Raw genomic sequence first — 21324 nt, 5'->3', positions numbered from 1 at the left:
GTTCAAGTACTATAGAGTTTTCTTCTGGATTCCCTTGATTATGTTCTTTTAATTCTGTTAATATGAAAAAATAACACTTTTAGGGCCGGCCCCGTGGTGCAAGCGGTTGGGTGCACGTGCTCCGCTGCGGCGCCCAGGGTTCCCCGGTTCAGATCCCAGGCGTGCCCCAACGCACTGCTTGTCGAGCCATGCTCTGGCGGCGTCCCATATAAAGTAGAGGAAGATGGGCACAGATGTTAGCTCAGGGCCAGTCTTCCTCAGCCAAAAGAGGAGGATTGGCATCAAATGTTGGCTCAGGGCTGATCTTCCTCACAAAATAATAAATAAATAAATATATGACACTTTTTGTGTGTGTGTGTGAGGAAGATCAGCCCTGAGCTAACATCCATGCTAATCCTCCTCTTTTTGCTGAGGAAGACCGGCTCTGAGCTAACATCTATTGCCAGTCCTCCTCCTTTTCTTCCCCAAAGCCCCAGTAGATAGTTGTATGTCTTAGTTGCACATCCTGCTAATTGCTGTTAAACGGCACTTTTAACAGAAGCTGTCTCTTTACTGGTGGCTGGGATCTGTGAGTTCTCTGCTCTTTGTCTGCTTTCTGCTTTCACATCCTGTCTGTTTTGCTCATCATTGAATTCCTAGTGTTTAGCACAATGCCTACCACAAGATAGAGTCTCAGAAACGTTAATAGACATGTTTCTCGTCGTCTTCTTAATTTCTTATCCATCTTGGACTTTTTCAGTGATCACTCTGTCCATTTCCAGGCAGCATCTTTAAGATGCCTAAGGGCAAAGGGAATGGGGTCAGCCACTTAAGAGTAACCTCCAATGAAAATGACCCAGTCTCACAAAATTAGTCAAATTGCCACAAGGGCTGTCTCCCTTCGGTCTTTTCCACATTTTCCTTATTTTTTCCCAGTTAAAGTCCTTAGCTTGAAAGATGGCAGTGGATCTTCCCAAATCCCCACATGAAAATAGACAGAGCAACTAGGTAGCAAAAACAAAACCCATGGACAACATTTACACCAAAACTAAATGACACGGTTTCCCCTCAACCCTAATGTACAAGCCTTTGGGGACACAGAGCAGAAGCACCCCGAAACAACCAACAAGCACTCACTGGACAGTACAATAGGCCGAGCTGGAGCAGCAGCTGAACCCGGGAGGGGTTTACCCACAGCAGTGGCAGATGGGGCAAAGGGATAAAATGAGGAGGTGTGAAGGGATGAGAGCAGACTCACCTCTGCACTCTCTGGAAAGTGACCTTCCACACTCCCTTGCCAGACAGGGCCTCACACTGGCAAGGAACTCGTGGGAGTAGGATCACAACTGAACAGGATAGGGGCAATAGAGATGAAAGAGAGAGAAGGTCCAGAAAAAAATGAGGGGAGGGGAACAGAGCCAGAACATCTAAGAAAGCAAGCCACCATACTTTACCATATATGAAACAACAGAAGATGGGGCTCTCTGAAATTTAAAATCTATCCTGAACCGAAGTTTCTTCGAAAAATATAGGAATATTAAGTCACATAAATTTAAGCAATGGAAAAGTTCAAGGTCAAAGCCCATGCAAAGTTTCTATAAAAGAGAAAGGATCAAGAACAAATTAACATCACAAAAAGACATGCCCATAAAGCAGACATAATCTTTCAAACCAAGCTGATATACATTGATGAAATTATAGAAGATACATAAGAACCTTCCTGAAGAATCTGCTAAGAAGGAGCTATAGACAACCAGAAATAACTGGAGAGACCTAACACAAGGAGGGGTGGTGAGCATTCACTATATACTTACTTATATAACTAAGACTAAGAGCTGTAAGGGAGAGTGTAATAGGTAATGGCTGTGTGCTCGGACAATGTGGATGTAGTTCAACCAACAAAAATGGGGAAAGAAGAATGCACACATACAAAAAATTTAACCATTTTCAGTTACCCTAAGTGGTATTGATAGTGTTGGCTTTGTTATTATGAGGTTGTGTGTGGGGGGTGTAGTATAATGTGAGAGAAAGCAAATGAGAAATTATGAGAATGTCTACCATCCCCTGTGTCCTTGGAGACTAATATTCTCCTGTGTGGAAGAACAGAGATATAGATGTAATATGGAAGGAGTTAAGTAAAAATTTATAATCCTGAATTTGAACCGGAAATGTCGGTTTTGACTCATGAGGTATTTTATCAGACACACACGTACATACACACACACACATACACGCACACACCTATGGTATGCTGACACCAGCTCACGAGAGCTGATCATTAACCTTTTTAGGAATTTTGTAAGGTGCTTGTGATGTGCACCACAGCATATGTGTCCTAGCCCTGTCCTTTGAAAATTCCTGTAAATAACCATCAACCCAATAGCCATGAGCATTCCTGGCTCCCAGAATATGGTGTCAAAATACCACTTCCCACTCAAAGAAACCAGTTTGCTGGAGAAATGGCTGGTTTCAGACAGGGACAGAAAATGTCAAGCATTGCCTGGGAGGAACATCCCATCATGTCAGATAGCAAGGAGGCTTTCAAAGATGACTAGGCTCATGGCAAAAAACCCTCAGGAGCCAAACTGAAGAAGCTCCCTCTGGCCAAAGACGGGATATTTTGAGCTCCAGTAAGGCTAAGAAATATATTGGAGTGAAATCCACAAAATATGTTTTTATTCACAATTTCATAGGATATAAAAAAACTAATTGGTCATCTTTGGAAGATAACAGGAAACTGGTTCATTGTCTTGAAAACTGATAAATAAGAGTTAAGCATTTGTCCTGCCTTGCCTATGGGAACTATACCACCAGCTAACCAAATAGTCGATGCGGGACATATTTCTTTTTTAAATAAATTCAGCTAGTAAATGAAAATAAAAAGAATAGAATTAGGACATCACCATGTTGCTGCCCCCACTGGATCTGGGCAGTCATCATCAATGGCTGCTAATGCCACAAAAGAGTGAAAACCAGACATTGTGTGCCTCCTGATGTAAAAACTAGCACGTCCTCTAGTCTTGCCAAAGGGCAAGCCCCTGGATCCAGCTGCCAGTTTGCAGGATGCACAGCGGAATATGGTGAGCCACTCTACGAGAATGCAGTCAGCCAAATCCAGACCATAAGAGAGGCTACGGGTCAAACGCCCAGCTTCTTCCGCAGATAGATTGTACTAGAGAAGAGAGAGAGAGAGGGGACCTGAAGCTTAAAATAGACTCAAAAGGCAGATCATAGCCTCTAAGCATGCTCCCTCAGTGATAGCTCAACGAAGAAATACAAGCCAGAGATAACTGTAAAACGGGGGACTCTCGTGGCTGTTGGCAGGAGAGAGAGCTGTGATTAGGACCGGGCACCTGGGGGAGAGTTGTTTCTGGGGTGGCTCAAGACGTGGTTTCATAACCTGGCCAGTGGTTACCAGGATGTTCATCTTACAATAATTCACTAAGCTACACGTTTATTTAGTGTGGTTTTCTGTGTCCATGTTTTATTTTGCAGTGAAAGGGGATTTTTGAAAAGATCCTTAGCTTGCCCTCTCAAGTAGGTGGTTAATACTCCATCATTCAGCTTCCGGTGTTGGCTGCTTGTGTGTCGTGCACTGGTCACCAGACTGGACTCCAGTTTGAGGTCCTGGGTAAAAGGGATGCACACACACACACACACACACCCCTGTGTGATCGCAGGGCTGCAGCGTCGTTTTTCTTCTTATTTCTCCCAATGATGCTGTTGTGTGTCCGTCTGTCCTGTGCCAAAGTCCATCTGAGTCTGTATTGTATTCATACCTGCAATGTTCTCCTTAATCGCTCTAAGAATGGTAAACAGTTCTTTCCTAACCGTAACTGTTTATCTTACAGATTATTTGAAAGTCTTGTGTGCTCAGGTAAAGCCTTATCCAACCTTTTTTTTTGACCGTAGACTTTTCTCCTGGCATGCATGTTTCCTCATCCTTCCTTAGTCTGAGTTCGTTCATCTTGGCAGAATTGGACCACGTCGAGGCTCTTTACAACCCCGTCTTTGGCTCCCCACCCTCGCGTTTGGCACCCAGGAGCCGGCTTTCTCTGGAAGGGAGCTTTGATGTCTGACAGTCATTTGATTATTGACTGCTGCCTCCCCTAACCCATTTCTTTCTTTTTTTTAGTTCAGAAATAGTGGCCCTGTGCTAACATCTGTTGCCAATTTTCCTTTTTTTTTTCCTTCCCAAAGCCCCACTACATAGTTGTGTGTCACAGTTGTAGAGTTGTAACTCTTCTGTGTAGGACGCCACCTCAGCGTGGCTTGACGAGCGGTGAGTAAGTCCGCGCCCAGGATCCAAACCGGCGAACCAAGAGCCACCAAAGCAGAACACACGAACTTAACCGCTATGCCACCGGGCCAGCCGGCCCCCTTAACCCATTTCTGATTCTGGAACAGACCACCCCAAGCCTGCAGGTCCCCTTCTCCAGCCTGGAGTGTAGACTTCCCAAATCAGGGGAGCCTTTCCTAGTTAAACAAATGCAGTTTGGCTGTAAAATTTCCCACCTGCCTCTGGAAAAGGCTCTGTTCTTAACACCCAGGGAGGTGGTGCCGCATCTTCTTGTCTAAAAAGAGAATTAACGAGAGAGGGATCCAGGCAGCCTACTCACCCTCAGGTTCCCTGATTTTAATATTATTTTGTTTGTTTCTCCTTAATGCTTTTACACAGAGGTACGGCCCAGCTGGTCTCTGCAATACCCATTCAACCTGTCCGTGGGCCCCAGCTCCTAAAGCTGACCGCTCGGAGCACGTCTGTCCTGCACCCAGACGAGGAGGGCAGGGTGGGTGTTGGCTGCGCCTCACCAACTCCTCACGCAGGCGGGGCCGGAGCACTGACCTTCAGACGCAGAACGCAGCCACACAGTTTGGACATTTGCCACTGGACCGGGAACACTCTACTCAGATCCAGCCCCGCTCAGCACCCCCAGGACACAAAGTTGTTTTGGGGGGTTATGATTTGTAACTCGACTCTCTTCTAAAGACCACTCAAATCCAAATAGTGATTAGAATCATGCAGGTTAGGGCTGAAAGAGACTGGAAAGAGCAGGAAACTGAAGCTCTCTAATGTCTGGTTCCCCCAGGCCCAGCCCTCATCCCCCACCACCCACCCCTGTTCCCTGCTCTGCTCCTGCACATCCACCCAGCTCCCAGCGCTGGCCATGTGCCCAAAAGCAAGCTCCTGCCATAGCCTCAAGTGCGTGAGGAAGAGCACATTTAAATCACCTTAATTTGGCTTCCCAACTCCTAAACTGCCAAGGTTATTCAAATACAGTCCTCCTTATGAGCCCCCACCCCTACCTCCAGGACTCACCCAGGTCTCCAGTTCCCATGGAGTGCCCGGGGGCTGGGGAGATATTCTGGGCACTGGTGCCAGCTGAGACCCCATGGTGCCCCGGCCTGCAGGGGCCACTCAGGTCTGCCCGGACTCTCTCTTAGCAAGGAGCTCTCTCCCCTGCTCCCTCGTCCTCCCTGCCACCAGGGCACAGGGCTGATGCCCACTGCTCAAGGACACACTCACCAACTCTCTCCTCCCAGGCGAGGAGAGTGTCTCCTCCCTCCCACCTTCTGAAGGATGCTCGTCCTTTACGTAATCTTTCTGTGCCTCAGTTTCCACAATTGTACGGCTAATGACAGCTACTGCCTCATCAAGTTGTGGTGAATATTTAATGAGCTAGGAGATGAGGCACTTGAGGCCGTGCTTGGCACAGCGCTAGCTATGGGCACTGCTATTGCTGGTGGTGGTGTTCTCGCCCAGTCTTCAGCAGGCTCGAGGTTTGCTAATGATGGGATGGTGCCTCTGTGCGCCTCCCTCCCTGTCCGCGTCACAGAAACACGAAGCACCGAGAGGCCAGGCCACTGCCTCTGGAAAATACAGGGAGAACAAACCCAAATTAATATTCCCCTAAATTATTCTGCCCGCCCATGGTTCAGTAACTGTGCATTTGGTGGGAAATTGACCCACGGTTGGTGTTTCTGACCTTCTTCTTGGCATTCAGAGCTTGCCTTAAAGACGAGAAGATGCAACAGGTTCCCAAAGATCCCCTCTTCGAAGATGTGACTACATATTTACATATGAAAAATGTCAATGCTTTGGAATATGCGAATGCCTGACACATGCATATTCTTGTCGAAGCTGTTGCAACAAAAAGTCAGCCTGGAATAGTCTCTCTGTTGACCTCATCTGGAAGCTGGGTAGCCTGCATCCAGTGTAAATTTTAGAAACAAGTCAAGACACCTGGATTTTAACCATCGCACTGCATCACCATCCTTGTCATTAAAAGATGATGCTCTGTGCAGCCCTTGCAGTGCGTGAGGGACAGCTGGGGACATCCTTGTGCTGGGAGGAGGCCCAAAGACCGATGAGCATCGTCTATCTTCTTGGGGCCTCCTATGTTCTCTCACATCTTTTCATTGAGTAACTTCTTTAAGGAGCTAGTATTTTTTATAAATTGCTCCCTTCTTCTTTTTTTTTTTTTAATGCTGGGTGGGCTAAAATAGAAATATCGGAGGCTGATTCCACCTTTTTTTCTCAAATATTTTTTATTTCTCATTATTTTTTAACTGTGCTTTATGTTCCTATTCTCTTCAATTATTTTACTCATTCTTTATTAGTTTTCTAGGGCCGCTGTGAAAAGTGTCAAAGCTGAGGGGCTTAAACAGCAGAAATTTCTTGTCTTACCATGCTGGAGGGCAGAAGTCAAGATCAAGGGGTTGCAGGGTTGGTTCCTTCTGCAGGCGCAGAGGGAGAAGCTGTCAGTAGGCTGTAGCCTCAGAGCCCCTTCCAGCCCCCACCTCTCTCTTGCTTCCCGAACCGGGATGCCCAGCTGCCCTCAGGTTCCTGTGGCCTAAACGGAGCTTGTCATTTCATCCCTCGTCTTGTCCCCTGGTGGTTTGCTGGCAATCTTTTGGTGGCTTGTCCTTCATCACCCCATCTCTGCCTTCATCTTCACATGGCCTTCTTCCTATGTGCATGTCTGTGTCCAAATGTCCCCCTTTTATAGAGGAGACCAGTCATGTTGGATTAGGACCCATCCTAATGACCTCATCTTAACTAATTACATCCACAATGACCCTATTTCCAAATAAGGTCACATTCTGAGATACTGAGGATTAGGGCCTCAAGGTAGAGATTTTAAGGGGACACAGTCCAACCCATAACACATTCCCTACTTCTTTTCTTTCCACTGTTCTGGTCTCCTTGTCATTTCCCAAGCCCTCTACCTTAAATACCTTTTGACCCATTTCCTTCTTCCCTCTCCTGTGGAAGACCTGGGGTCTGTGCAGGGAATCCTGAAGTCTTTAAGTTCTGAATGCATAGGTGGGAAGTGTTGATGGCTTCCATGCTGGGCAATAGCAAAACATAGGAGTATGCTTTCAGAATGAGTGTCATCACTGGGCAAACGGCCTGGGCTGGTTGTGTCCTCTGCTCTGTGGGAACCAACACCCACTAATTCAACTTGGTATAATGTGTCTAAATGAAATCCGTTAGGTTCTAGAAAACATGGTGCATCTGGATATTAATATAGATTTACTTAAGCAGGAAAATTGGAGTCACTTTCATTTCACCTCTAATGTCATGTTTACAGCAATTACACGCTGGATTTAATGGTGACTCTAGGATCTCTTCCTACTCTAGTGAAGGGGAAATTAACCACTCGTCTATTTATTACCTGCTCATTAGAAAACGCGGGGATCAGAAGCCGTAAGAGGAGCTTTCATTATCGCCCATTATCCCCACCAAAACCCATTGTCCTTGCCAAGGACTTTTTTTTCCATGTGGAGTCTTTGAAAGGCTGCCCTCCACCACAAAACAGCAATCCTTATCTGGTTTTTAACTCCAGTTTTCTTAGCATTTGAAAATGCTTTCAAGTTTCTGATATTTTCAGTATTTCATACACACACAAATGTATTTTTTCAGTATTTTCATATACACATAAATGTATTGTGTTTGTCGTACATTTGAAACATCTAAAGCTATGCAAGATCCATCCTTGTGATAGAAATAAAAAGTAAGAACAAAGTGATCAAGACACTGTGATGCATTCATGGAATATTTTCCCTTCAGATTCAGGTACACGGAGAGAGAGTCGTGTGGTATGTAAAGGTCCAGCCTCATGACAAATGGAGACAGCCAAACTAATTTTCTTGGTGACCTTATCTAAATTAGTTAGAAAATAACACTTCAGATTTATGACTAGTTACAATTAATCCCTTTGATGCCTTCTAATTAAACCTGTAAAGATTTATTTCTGTATTATTCCTTTGGTAATCCTTTAAAAATGATGAAAATGTAAATGAATATTACCCTCAAAAGGAGATGTTTCTATTTATCCTAAATTAGACTCATATCCTTCCTTTCAAATGATTATATTTTAGGTTCAGATTTACACTGCTCCAGTACGAATTTCACACCGCGATCTTAAATCATTTATTTTTAAAGTTTGTGCAAATGTTAGACATAATCTCTTGGAATATGAATAAAACAAAACCTGCCTTATTTTAGTCTTCTTTGTATGTCCCTCATTTTAGAACTTGGTTCCACTTCACATAGCCAATATTCAAAAGTTATTTTTAAAAAACATTAGAACATTAGTATCCTCGTCAGCATAAAGCCTGGTTTACTATAGCCATGTAGCAATGTTCTTGAGACTGGATGGTTTTTCTTCAAGCCTTTATCTGAGAAAGATGTGTTCTTCATAATGATTCCCCATAGTACGATTATATTTGCTCAGAAATGTTCAGTTTGTGTTCTATGTGAATTTTGCAAGTGCCAAAATTATGCGGCTCTGGCCAGCATTGTTTCCTGTTCGTTTGTCCTCTGCATCTTTTCTCTCCAGGTGAGTACAGCTACCTGGGGACCACTCTTCGCCAGGAGTCCAGAGAGCCTATGCCTTCCCTCCTGGATGTCAGACAGCTCATCGCCCTCTATGGGATCTTGCCACTAGGTAAAGACTCCACGTGCCCTGTCGCGCCTTTTCTAGAAGCAGGGCTACACTGCTTGCGGGCTTTGACAGTGTCTTCCTGGCTGGCATCAAAGTGCATTGTGGCTTAACTCTTCCTCCTGAGAATTCTGAGTGAGGGTGCTTCCATTGCGATAGTGCATCCTGGAGCCCACAGAGAGGCACTACCCGGGAGCGAGTCTGCACCGCTGGTGAGTGCCTGCTTAACGTGCTGGGCCGAAGGTCCTGTCGGCCATCGTCTTGGGAGATACTAGCCAAAGCGAGCACCAGCAATTAAAATTAAGCAAATAGGCAAGGGGCTGAGGTTAGGCTTGCCTTTTACACACAGACTTCTGTTACTCTATCCTTTACAGAGCTGGCCCTTCAGGGGTCAGTGACAGCGGGCTTCATGGGTCTAATGGATCGAGGGTCTGCCAGTTTTCACTGAAGTCCACTCTAACTGCTAAATGAGACTCAATCATGATTGTTCAGACAGACGGACCAGCGCTCTGTGCTGTGCCAGAGGTGCCAGAAAGGCGGGCTCTCCGTAAGAGACATGTCTGCTGCCCTCGTCCACGTTTATTTTTTATGACTATGTGTATGACCTGAGTCACCTGGGGCAGAGGCAGGAACTCCATCCAGGCTGTGCTCTGGTGACAGTTCTGCAACAGAAATCACATTTTGTTTGTTTAATTTGCTTTAAAATGAGATGGGAATAGTTTGGACATTTACATTATTGTTCCACTTTACTTAACTAAGAATGTAAACCTATTGGCAAGAAATAGTTCATTCCTCTTTTGGCTTAATCCCAAAAGTAGCAAATGGTATTTGGGGTCAACATAAATAAAAATATGTATATATAACATAAATAAATACATAATACTTTTGGGGTCAACCAAATAAATATTTTTATATTATTATTTATAATCTATTATAGATATAATTTTATAATATTATTTATAAAATAAAATATTTATAAATATTTATGGGGTTCACATAAATAAAATAAATAGATTAGCCCCTAACCCTCATCCCAGTGTAATGGAAGGTAGTAGAGCAGAGAGCACCAAGAGCTGACAAGTTTTTGGCAAAACTCCTAACAAACGAGTGTGGTATGTTTGATCCTTGGCTGGCGGATACAAGGTGATGGATGTTGTTTCCAAGCTGGCTTGAAAGCATCAGAAGAAGAGTGTTCAGGAAGCATCCTGCCTGGACCCTCCCTTTGTCGATGAGCAACCTGAGGTCCCTAGGGGCTGCCGACCTCTCCAGGCCCCAGAGCCAGCGGGGCGTTTGTTCTCATGACCAGTTGGTGTGTTTGCAGTGCACGACCAAACCAAGACGGCAAAGAAGTACATCCACAGATCAACCTTTGAGTGCTTCATTTAAATTTCATAGATGCAAAATAGGATCCTGCTACAAAAAGGAATGTTTGTTGTCCCCAGCTGTTCAGGTCACCACTGCCAGGAGGAACCAACGCAGCCACTCAGCAGAGGGCACTGAGGACAGACTGGAAGGCCACTCTCCACCCCTGGCCAAGCATCACGAGCTCCCGCTGGCCTGCAGGCTTTCGGGACCCTCAGCCTGGGCTCCCAGGACCAGGTTGGAGCTTTCAGAGCCTGCTGGGCAGATCAGGGAATGCCCAGGAAGCACCTGGTCAGCATTCACCCTCCCTCCCGGAAATATTACTGTCCCCCAGAGCGTGGAAGGAGAGAAGGAAGGGAGGAGAGTGCTTACGGGGCAGAAACAGCGTGCTCATGTTGTCTCATTTCCCAGCAGAACCTGTCAAGGTGGACATTGAACCTGCTTTTACAGATGAGTAAGCCTCTTAGAGTCCAGGGTTCAGAAGTGGCAGAGCTGGGTTTAGGACACGAACACCGGCCTCCTTGTGAATCTTTAGTCCTCCGAAAGTTGGAAATGGTGAATGCACAAAAGCTTGGAAACTGACTCAGTCTCCTAGTCATTCTACAGATTGTTTAAAAACTGCTGTTGAAAGGCAAGATGGGCAGGAAGAGCTGTGGACACCAGCTGGTGTGTCCCTGTTGACTCCTCCCCGCCCATCTAAGCTGCTGTCCAGAGGTCAGCGAGGCCCCAGGTACAGAGGCCTTCCTGGACCACCCTCTTCACCTCTCTGCGTGACCTTGGTGACCACCCCTCTCTTCTGGAAAGTCACTTCCATGGAGTAAATGACATGTGTTCTGGGTCTTCCCTGCCCTTGTCCCTTTCCCTCCTGCTGTCCCCTCCCCAGATTCTGTCCTCAGCACTGTTCTGTCCTCCCTCCACCCCTGCCAGGACCTCTCCCTGCCCCCTGGCCTCAGCCAGCACCCTCAGCAAATCTGCAACCCCAACCACCTTCCAATCAGAATTATCTGCCACTCCCCCAGTACCACCTGACTTCCCACTCCAGCCCTGCAGTCAGTGTGTCCGCGCTCCCTTGGAATCTTCTCAAATGTCCCCTTCACTACGCGTTCTAATTCTGCCCGTTCTTCAGAGCCCAGATCAGATGCCACTCTCTCCTGGAAGTCTGGCCTGAGCCACCCCTACCCTCCCACCCCATCCCCCAAGCTGGAATTAGTTTCTTCTCTGAGCTCTCTGTGGCTCCCACGGGTCTTAACACAATTTGCCTCCCGTTTTAGTCATATCCACTCAGGTTCAGCTCCCCTGCTGGCCATAGGTTCTTTACACCCAATCCTGACTCTTTTCCGCATTGGAATCCCCGACGGCCCCCAGCAGGGCCACGAACTGAGCAACTTCAATACCCAGATGGTGAACGGAAGACTCAATGAACAGCATCTCTCTCCTGTCACGGAAAACGGGATCTCCTTTATCATATTACATTATCATATTCCTCACTAACCACAAATAAAGCACGTCTATTTAATTTCATCTTAAAGAGAACTTGCTCAAAACTATTTTCCCTGTTTCTGTGGAGTATGGTAGGTAACCATAAAAATGGTTTCTAATTATTAGGTAAATTCCCTATATCTTCTGAACCACACAAGAAAATAGAAAGAAAAATGCAATAATTATTATAATATTGATATATTTGCAGCTGATCAAAAAGTGCCTAGTTGTTGACCAAAAGCAAACTAACATGATAGTAGATGTTTTGATCACAGCACATTGAAGGATTTAATTCCTTTCACTTTATAATTACTCAGTGCCAACGTGTGGCCCACTTGGGTTCAGGACAATGGAAGATACTCTGGCCAGAGTCTCAGTCTGGTCTAGAAGGAGATGGACAATGTGGTTGAGAGCGGGAGGCATGGACCTCTGAGTGACGGCATAATAATTCAAGCCCGTTTATTATCAAGTGTCGGGTTGACCCCTCCCCTACCAAGAGGCTAGACACCCAGGCAGAAGAAAGTCCAGGCTACTGCCACCTGGGTCTTGGTTTTTCCTTTTACCTCCTAAGAATCACTAATGAGCACTTGTCAGTCCACCTTACCACGCGCCTCCACATTCCTCTTCCCAAGCTTTCAAAGGGTATAATGCTGCTGCTGACAAGCAGAGAAACCTCCTCCCCCTTCCCACGAATGCCAGAGGTAAGTTATTGCAGGAATGTTCTGTAAAATTATGAGTTTGGGGAAAATACTAGGGTGAGGGGTAGGAGAGAAGCAATGTATTGAATACCCAGGGAGACCCTATGGCTCCCCTCAAGCCCTGACATACACTTTAAAGATGTTGCAGAGACAGAAGGGGTGCCTCTGGTTAGAAATGCTTTCAACACATTCATCACTGTTGCAGAAACTGGGGTCACTCCGTGGAGTCATGGCCTTGAGGAATCCTAGTCTAAGAACCATTTATTTTCTTGGCAGAATTTTAGAGCCTTTGCCTCTGTCTTTTTTAGGTTCTGCAGCAGTGCATGAGAAAGCTCCTTTGGTGAAATCCCTGCTGTTGGCCGGGCCATCGGGGGTAGGGAAGAAAATGCTGGTCCACGCCATCTGCACCGAAACGGGAGCCAACCTCTTTAACTTATCTGCAACTAACATTGCTGGGAAATACCCTGGCAAAAATGGCCTCCAAATGATGCTGCATGTAGTCTTCAAGGTATTTATTACATTTCTTGGTTTCCAGTTCTCCTCTGTCTTTCAAATTACATTTTCAAATCCTGCAATTAGTTTCCTTAAACCAGCTATCACGGACCCTTGCAGATAATTCCCTTGGGCTGACATGCACATCCTTCTTAAACTTCCCTGTTGCAGTGCCCTGTATATTACTTACTTATTGCATCTGGCTGAGCATCCAACGATTAGAAACAGCTTCTTTCTTTGCATAAACACCCTCCTGTGCCATCCAGATCAGCCTTCTTCTGCCACAGGGACCCTCCCTGAAATGCTCGCACGTGTCGTTGAAAATTAAATCCAGAATTTCTTTTTTCAGCCCATCTCCCTTCAGTAATGGCATCGGATATTTGCATTTTGGGGTATTCTTTCTCACGTGGCGTGAATTGCCAAGGTATAGTACCTTCTGTCCATCAGCTCCTCACACAAGTAATAAGAGGAGCCTGCAGGAAGCTAAGCCAACCACGGTAATGTAGATGCTCAGTTATATCACAGGGCTAGAGGATGTGGTGTCCTGAAAGATCCATACACTACCCAGCTCTGTGATCTTAGATAAGCTCTTCGCTTCCCTGGGTCTCCATTTTATCATCACAAAATGAGCGAGTCAAAACAAATGATACTGAGGTCCTCTGTCAACCCTAAAAGCAATGATTCTCTGATATAGCTCAGATAGAGATGATGGTGGTGATAGATAAATAGATGATAGATAGATAGAGAGACAATATACATATATACATACATATACACACGAGGATTACCAAGTTTTAAAGCATTTTGGTACAGAATATTTATATTTAATATTAAAACTTCACAGAACTTCGTTTTATTTGATTGAGTACCTCAAGGTTATCCTTCTGCTGTTCAATTTGCTTTTAGTTGCTAGAATGCCAGATAAGCCAGCTTTTACTATATCAAAACATACACGTAGCAAGGACTATCCTATATGCGGGGCTAGACGTTGGTTCTGCATCTACTTTCTAGGGGGCTGTAAAGCATGGGAGTTGGTTGATAATAATAAACAGTTGCTCATAGGAATGATTCCTTTTCCATATCATCCTAACAGCCGTAAGTGAGAAAGTGATGGCAGTGAGATTTCTTTCCTTAGCCACATGGTCCCAACCCTGCAGCAAGTTAGAACATTCCCCCCTCTCCTTTTCTCTCTTGCTTGTCCTGAAGGAATTCGTGGAAAGAAATTTTGAAGAGCTGGGAGAAGGGAGAGGAGGAAGGTAGGTAGAGAACAAAGAAAGACCATTAAGCTATTTAAAGAGCTCCTCGCATGGACTGGATGTTTCCCACCTTTGTGTTCACAACAGCCCGGTGAAGAGTCCATCGTTATCCCCATTTACAGATAAAGAAACTGGGGCTCTGGGAGGTTAGTAACTTGCCCAAGGCCACCAAGATCAAGTGGCTGAGCCAGGATTCAAACCTAGTCCTTCTCTTCTTTATCCTCCTGCACTATTTTTATTAAGGTCAAATTTATATATAGTGAAATAGACAGATCTTAAGGGTATATTTTCATGAGCTTTGAAAAATGTGTAAAACTGTGAATCTCCATTTTCATGTGCTTTGGTCCTGGTATAACTTCTTTTTTGAGATGTCTGTTCAAGCCATTTGCCTACTTTTCGCTGGATTATTGGTCTTGTGATTTGTAAGAGTTCTTTGTGTATTCTGGATACAAGTTCTTTGTCAGACACAGGTATTGCAAATATTTTCTCTCATTCTCTGATGTGCTTTTTCATTTTCTACCTTTTTTGTTGTTCTTGTTTATTTGTCCTCTCAATTACTGAAAGAGGGTGTTAAAACCTCCAACCATTGATTGTGGAATTCTGTATTTCTCCCTTCAATTCTGTCGGTCTTTGCCTCCCATATGTTGAAGTGCTGCTATGAGCTGCATCCATGTTCATGATTGTTATGTCTTTCTAAGTGGTTATTTTATCATGATGGAATGTCCCTTATTGTCTCTAGTAATACTCCTGGTCTTGAAGTCTACCTAGTCTGATATTAATAGAGCCACAACAGCTTTCTTTATACTCTTTTATTTTCTATGTCTTTACAGTTAAAGTGCGTTTCATGTGCATAGCACATAGTTGAGTCTGGCTTTCTTATTCAATCCGACAACATATACCGTTTAATTGGAGCATTTGCTCTGTTTACATTAAACGCAGTTATTCATATAGTTGAGTTAGGTCTACCATTTTGCTGTTTATTCTCCATATGTTCCATTTCTTTTTTATTCTTCTATTTCTCCTTTCCTGCCTTCTTTTTGGTTAAATCAGTACTTTTTAGTGTTTTATTTGGATCCCTCTATTGTCTGTTTTATTTTTAGTGATTGCTCTACAGTTTACAGTAGTCTTTTTTAACTTATCACAGTCTACATAGAGTTAATATTGCACTATTTTACATAAAATGTGAGAACTTTACAACAATATCATCCATTTATTATCCCTTGTCCTTTATGCTTTTTTTTTTTACAGTTTTATTTATTTATTTTTTTGTGAGGAAGATCAGCCCTGAGCTAACATCCATGCTAATCCTCCTCTTTTTGCTGAGGAAGACCGGCTCTGAGCTAACATCTATTGCCAATCCTCCTCCTTTTTTCTTTTCCCCCAAAGCCCCAGTAGGTAGTTGTATGTCATAGTTGCACATCCTTCTAGTTGCTGTATGTGGGACGCGGCCTCAGCATGGCCGGAGAAGCGGTGCATCGGTGCGCGCCCGAGAGCTGAACCCAGGCCACCAGTAGCGGAGCGCAAGCACTTAACCGCTAAGCCACGGGGCCGGCCCCCTTTATGCTTTTATCATACATTTTACATCTAGAAATTTTTTAAATACCACGTTAGAGTATTATTATTTTTGCATTAGTTGTTTGTCTTTTAAAGAAATTAAGAGGGAAAAAATGTAGTATTTTACACTTATCCACAAAGTGACCATTTTTAGTATTCTTCATTTCTTTCTTTGGATGCAATTTTCCACTTGATGTCATTTCCCTTTCAGCTGAAAATTTTTCTTTCATGTTTCTTTTAGTCCAGGTCTGCTGGCAAGAAATTTTCTTAGCTTTCATATTATTTATTTTTAATGTCTTTACACTGCCTCCATTTTTGAAGGATATTTTTGCTGGATATAGAATTCTGGGCTGATATATTTTCCTTTCCATGCTTTAAAGATGTGTTTTCATTGTCTTCTTACCTCTATTATTTCTGATGAAAAGTTATCAAAAATTTGAATTGTTGGTTTCCTGTGTGTAGTGTGTCATTATTCTCTGAATGGTTATAAGATTTTCTTTTTATTCTGGTTTTCATCAGTTTAACTGTGATATGTCTAGGTGTTTTTGTTTGTTCTTTGTACTTAAACTGCTTGTGGCTCACTATGCTCATTGAATCCGTAACTATATGTTTTAAACCAAATTTGGGAAATTTGGGCCATTATTTCCTCAAATATTTTTTCTGCCCCGTTCTCTCTCTTCTCCTTCTGAGGCTCCAATTATGTATGTATTTGACTGCTTGATATTGTTCCACAAGTCACTGAGATTCTGTTCTCTCTAGTTTCCACATTAGATAATTTCTATTAATCTGTATTCAAGTTTATCTACCCTTGCTACCATCTCCAATCTGCTATTAAACCTATCTTATGGACTTTTTTTGTACTTGTGATATTTTGCTTTTCAGTTCTAGAGTTTAAATTTGTTTATTTTTATGGGTTTCATTTCTCTGCTGCAATTCTCCATCTGTTCATTCAATATGACTATCTTTTCCTTTAAGTCCTTGAACTTAATAGTTACTTTATAATCCTTATCTGCTAATTTCAATACTGGGTCATCTTTGGGTTAATGTTTCTATTTGGCTGCTTTTTCCTTGACTGTGTCACATTTTTCTGTTTCTTCATATGATTAATAATTTTTATTGTATATTAGACACGTGGATAATATGTTGTTGACAATCTGAAAAATGCTAGGCTTTGTGCTAACAGGCAGTTAAATTACTAACTGATCAGCTTGAACTGTTGGAGGCTTTTGTTGCCATTTTGTTAGTGTGGGTCTATGTTGAGTTTGCCCCTAGTCCCAGGTAAATCCCTTAGTCCTGGAACATGGTCTTTACTTTGAAATTTCAGTGGCAAGCCTGAGGTGTTTACAAGCTTCTCTAACTTGGCAGAAGCTAAGGTATGTGCTCAGTTCCTTTAGTTTTCCAGCTGTTGCTTTCCACCGAGCTTCTTGGAATCTTCCCTTATGCACACACACTTCCAAGGTTAGCCAAGGATTTGAGGGCAAGTTGGAATTTAAAGCCTGGTAGCCTAATCTGTGGCCTCCGTGCTTAGCCTCTGAGCACTAAGTTCTTCAGAGGAAAAGTAAAAGAAACCCATCCTCTTGCCCAAAAGAACACCTAAATTCATTCATTCTAAACACCAAATTTTGTTGACATTGTCAAGTAACAGACAGAAGCATATAAATATAAAAATTGGCATATAAAGGAGTGACGTCAGCATCATGGCGGAGTGAGCTTTCCCGTGAATTCTTCCCCCACAAAATACAACAAAAGTAACAGCCACAGACCAACAACGGAATCCCAGACAGTCAAAAGCTGGAGCGGAGGGATCCACACTGCCGCACATCTGAGAGCGGAACGTGCTGGGCCCCCGGAGGAAGTGGGGAGAGGTAAGGAGAACTCCGCTCCCTCCCCATCAGATCAGCGATCCGGTCCGCGCGGCTCCCAGAGAGGGGGGAGGGGCGGCCCTCGGCGGGAAACTGTAGCTCTTCGGGCGCTCTCAGCCAGTGGGAAACTCCCGCACAGAGGGCTCAGAGGAGCCACAGGGCTACCATCAACATCTGAGCAACCCAGAGAGCGGATAAAGAGGGGCAAACGAGAAGCCTCCCACGTCAGGGACCCAGAGGGCAAAAGAGAGAGCTCCCCCCTCCCCGCAACCCGGAGTCTGCAGCTCGACCAGATCTAGCGGTCCGAGGCAGACCTGAATAAACTGGACTGGACCCGTGGATCGCAGTGGGGAAAAGAAACAAAACAAAACAAAACAAAACTGCGGATCGCAGCAGAAAAACTGGGGCAGAGCGCAGGGGGCTTAGACCACACAGCCCTTTACCACCACACAGTGGCGGCAGGTGGAAATTGCAACCAGAGACTTCCAGGATGAGGAAAATCAAAACCAACACAGGAACCACAATGCAAAAATATATGAAATCACCAGACCAGAAACAAAATGACAAGCACCCAGAAATCAACCCCGAAGACACAGAAATCCATAAACTAAATGACAGAGATTTCAAAATAGCTATCATAAAAACACTCAACGAAATACGAGACAACACAGACAAACAATTAAATGAGATTAGGAGTTTCTTCACAAAAGAGATTGAAATCATAAAGAAAAACCTATCAGGGCTGATGGAGATGAAGAACACAATGGAGGAGATAAAGGAGAATCTGGAATCTTTAAAGAACAGAGCTGACAATATGGAGGAAAGAATTAGTACTTTAGAGGATAGGAATACAGATATACTCCAGATGGAAGAAGAGAGAGAACTAAGACTAAAAAGAAATGAAGAAAGACTCCGAGAAATATCGGACTCTATTAGAAAATGTAACATAAGAATTATAGGTATTCCTGAGGGAGAGGAGAGGGAAAGAGGAACAGAGAGCCTATTCAAGGAAATAATAGCTGAAAATTTCCCAAATCTGGGGAAGGAGCAGGAAATACCAGTAAGCGAAGCCAACAGGACTCCTATATATATTAACAGACAAAGGCCTTCACCACGACACCTAGTGGTAAGGCTAGCCAGGGTCAACGACAAAGAAACAATATTAAGGGCAGCTAGACAAAAACAAAAAATAACGTACAAAGGAACTCCCATCAGGCTCTCAGCGGATTTCTCAACAGAAACTTTTCAGGCTAGAAGAGACTGGAATGATATATTCAAAATACTAAAAGAGAAAAACTTTCAGCCAAGAATACTCTATCCAGCAAAAATATCCTTCAAATATGATGGAGAAATAGTAACTCTCCCAGATAAACAAAAGCTAAGGGAGTTCATGGCCACGAGACCGCCACTACAAGAAATACTCAAGAAGGCCCTCAGGCCTGAAAACAAGAAGAGAAAGGGAACACAAAGCTTGGAGTAAGGAGAAAAGTAGGTAGACAAAATCAGAGAAATAGTAGATCTTTACCGGAATAGGTTAGCAACCACTTAAATACTAAACTCAAAGATCAAAGGAAGAAATTCACCAAAAATAAATTTAACCTCATCACTGTAAACACACAGCCACAACACAAGATAGAATAAGGTATAACAAGAGCAACTTAGAAGGGGAAGAGGAAAGTGACTGAATTGACTTAGTATAAGGAAATAGGAGGCTATCAGATAATGGACTATCTCATACAGAAGATTTTTCGCCCAAACCTCAAGGTAACCACTAAACAAATAATCAAATTAAAACCACATATGATAAACAAAGAGAAAACTAGAAGAATCATAAGACAGAACAACCAAACTGAATTGGCAGTCCAAAACAAATGGGACAAGAAACAAAGGAAATGCAAAAGAACCAGAAAATAAGTGACAAAACAGCAACATTCAACCCTCATATTTCAATAATTACCCTAAATGTAAATGGATTGAACTCTCCAATCAAAAGATACAGAGTGGCAGGATGGATTAAAAAGCAAGACCCAACAATATGCTGCCTTCAGGAAACACGTCTTAGCACTAAAGACAAGCACAGGCTCAGAGTGAAAGGATGGAAGACAATACTCCAAGCTAATGGCAAACAAAAGAAAGCAGGTGTTGCCATACTCATATCAGACAAAGTAGACTTCAAGATAAAACAGGTTAAGAAAGACAAAGAAGGGAAATATATAATGATAAAAGGGACACTCCATCAAGAAGACATATCACTTATAAATATATATGCACCCAACATAGGAGCACCAATGTACATAAAACAACTATTAACAAACCTAAAAGGAGAAATCAACAACAACACAATAATAGTAGGGGATCTTAACACCCCACTTACAGCAATGGATAGATCATCCAGACAAAAAGTTAATAAAGAAATATTAGACTTAAATGAAAAACTGGACGAGATGGACCTAGTAGACATATACAGAGCACTCCACCCAAAAACAGCTGACTACACATTCTTCTCAAGCGCGCATGGACCATTCTCTAGGATAGACCATATGTTGGGAAACAAAGCAAGCCTCAATAAATTTAAGAAGATTGAAATCATAACAAGCATCTTTTCAGACCATAAGGCTATGAAACTGGAAATGAACCAGGAAAAAAAAACTGGGAAAGTGACAAAAATGTGGAGATTAAACAACATGCTACTGAACAACCAATGGATCATTGATGAAATTAAAGGAGAAATCAAAAACTATCTGGAAACAAACGAAAATGATAACATGCCATATCAAACCATATGGGACGCAGCAAAAGCGGTCCTGAGAGGGAAACTCATAGCGATACAAGCCCACCTTAACAAACAAGAAAAAGCCCTAATAGGCAACCTTAAATTACACCTAACAGAACTAGAAAAAGAAGAACAAACAAAGCCCAAAGCCAGCAGAAGGAGAGAAATAATAAAAATCAGAGCAGAAATAAATGATATTGAGACCAAAAAAACAGTAGAAAGGATTAATGAAACAAAGAGTTGGTTCTTCGAGAAGATAAACAAAATAGACAAACCCTTAGCCAGGCTAACTAAGAAAAAAAGAGAAAAGGCTCAAGTAAATAAAATTAGAAATGAAAGAGGAGAAATTACAACGGATACCATGGAAATACAGAGGATTATAAGAGAATACTATGAGAAATTATATGCCAACAAATTGGACAATCTAGAAGAAATGGATAAATTCTTAGACTTATACAACCTCCCAAAATTGAACCAAGAAGAAATGGAGAATCTGAATAGACCAATCACAAGTAAAGAGATTGAAATAGTAATCAAAAACCTCCCAAAAAATAAAAGTCCAGGACCAGATGGCTTCTCCAGTGAATTTTACCAAACATTCAAAGAAGATTTAATACCCATCCTCCTCAAACTATTCCAAAAAATAGAGGAAGATGGAACACTTCCTGAATCATTCTATGAGGCCAACATCACCCTGATACCGAAACCAGACAAAGACAATACAAAGAAAGAAAATTACAGGCCAATATCGCTGATGAACATTGATGCAAAAATCCTCAACAAAATATTGGCAAACCGAATACAACAATATATTAAAAAGATCATACACCATGATCAAGTGGGATTTATACCAGAGACGCAGGGATGGTTCAACATCCGCAAATCAATCAACGTGATACATCACATCAACAAAACAAAGAA

General features: G+C 43.1%; 1 protein-coding gene across 1 annotated transcript in view; it reads left to right on the top strand.

Annotated features, from left to right (window-relative positions):
- Positions 1-21324, top strand: part of IQCA1 (IQ motif containing with AAA domain 1) — a 146153-nt gene that overhangs the window by 102470 nt on the left and 22359 nt on the right. The window contains exons 13-14 of the mRNA XM_058533276.1: positions 8826-8933; positions 12775-12974. Coding sequence (XP_058389259.1) covers positions 8826-8933; positions 12775-12974 — 308 coding nt within the window. The remainder of the gene's footprint in view (positions 1-8825; positions 8934-12774; positions 12975-21324) is intronic.

Source organism: Diceros bicornis, chromosome 37, assembly GCF_020826845.1.
Source record: "Diceros bicornis minor isolate mBicDic1 chromosome 37, mDicBic1.mat.cur, whole genome shotgun sequence".
NCBI lineage: Eukaryota > Metazoa > Chordata > Mammalia > Perissodactyla > Rhinocerotidae > Diceros > Diceros bicornis.
The sequence above is the reverse complement of the archived record's forward strand: the minus strand, read 5'-3'. Positions and strand labels throughout refer to the sequence as shown.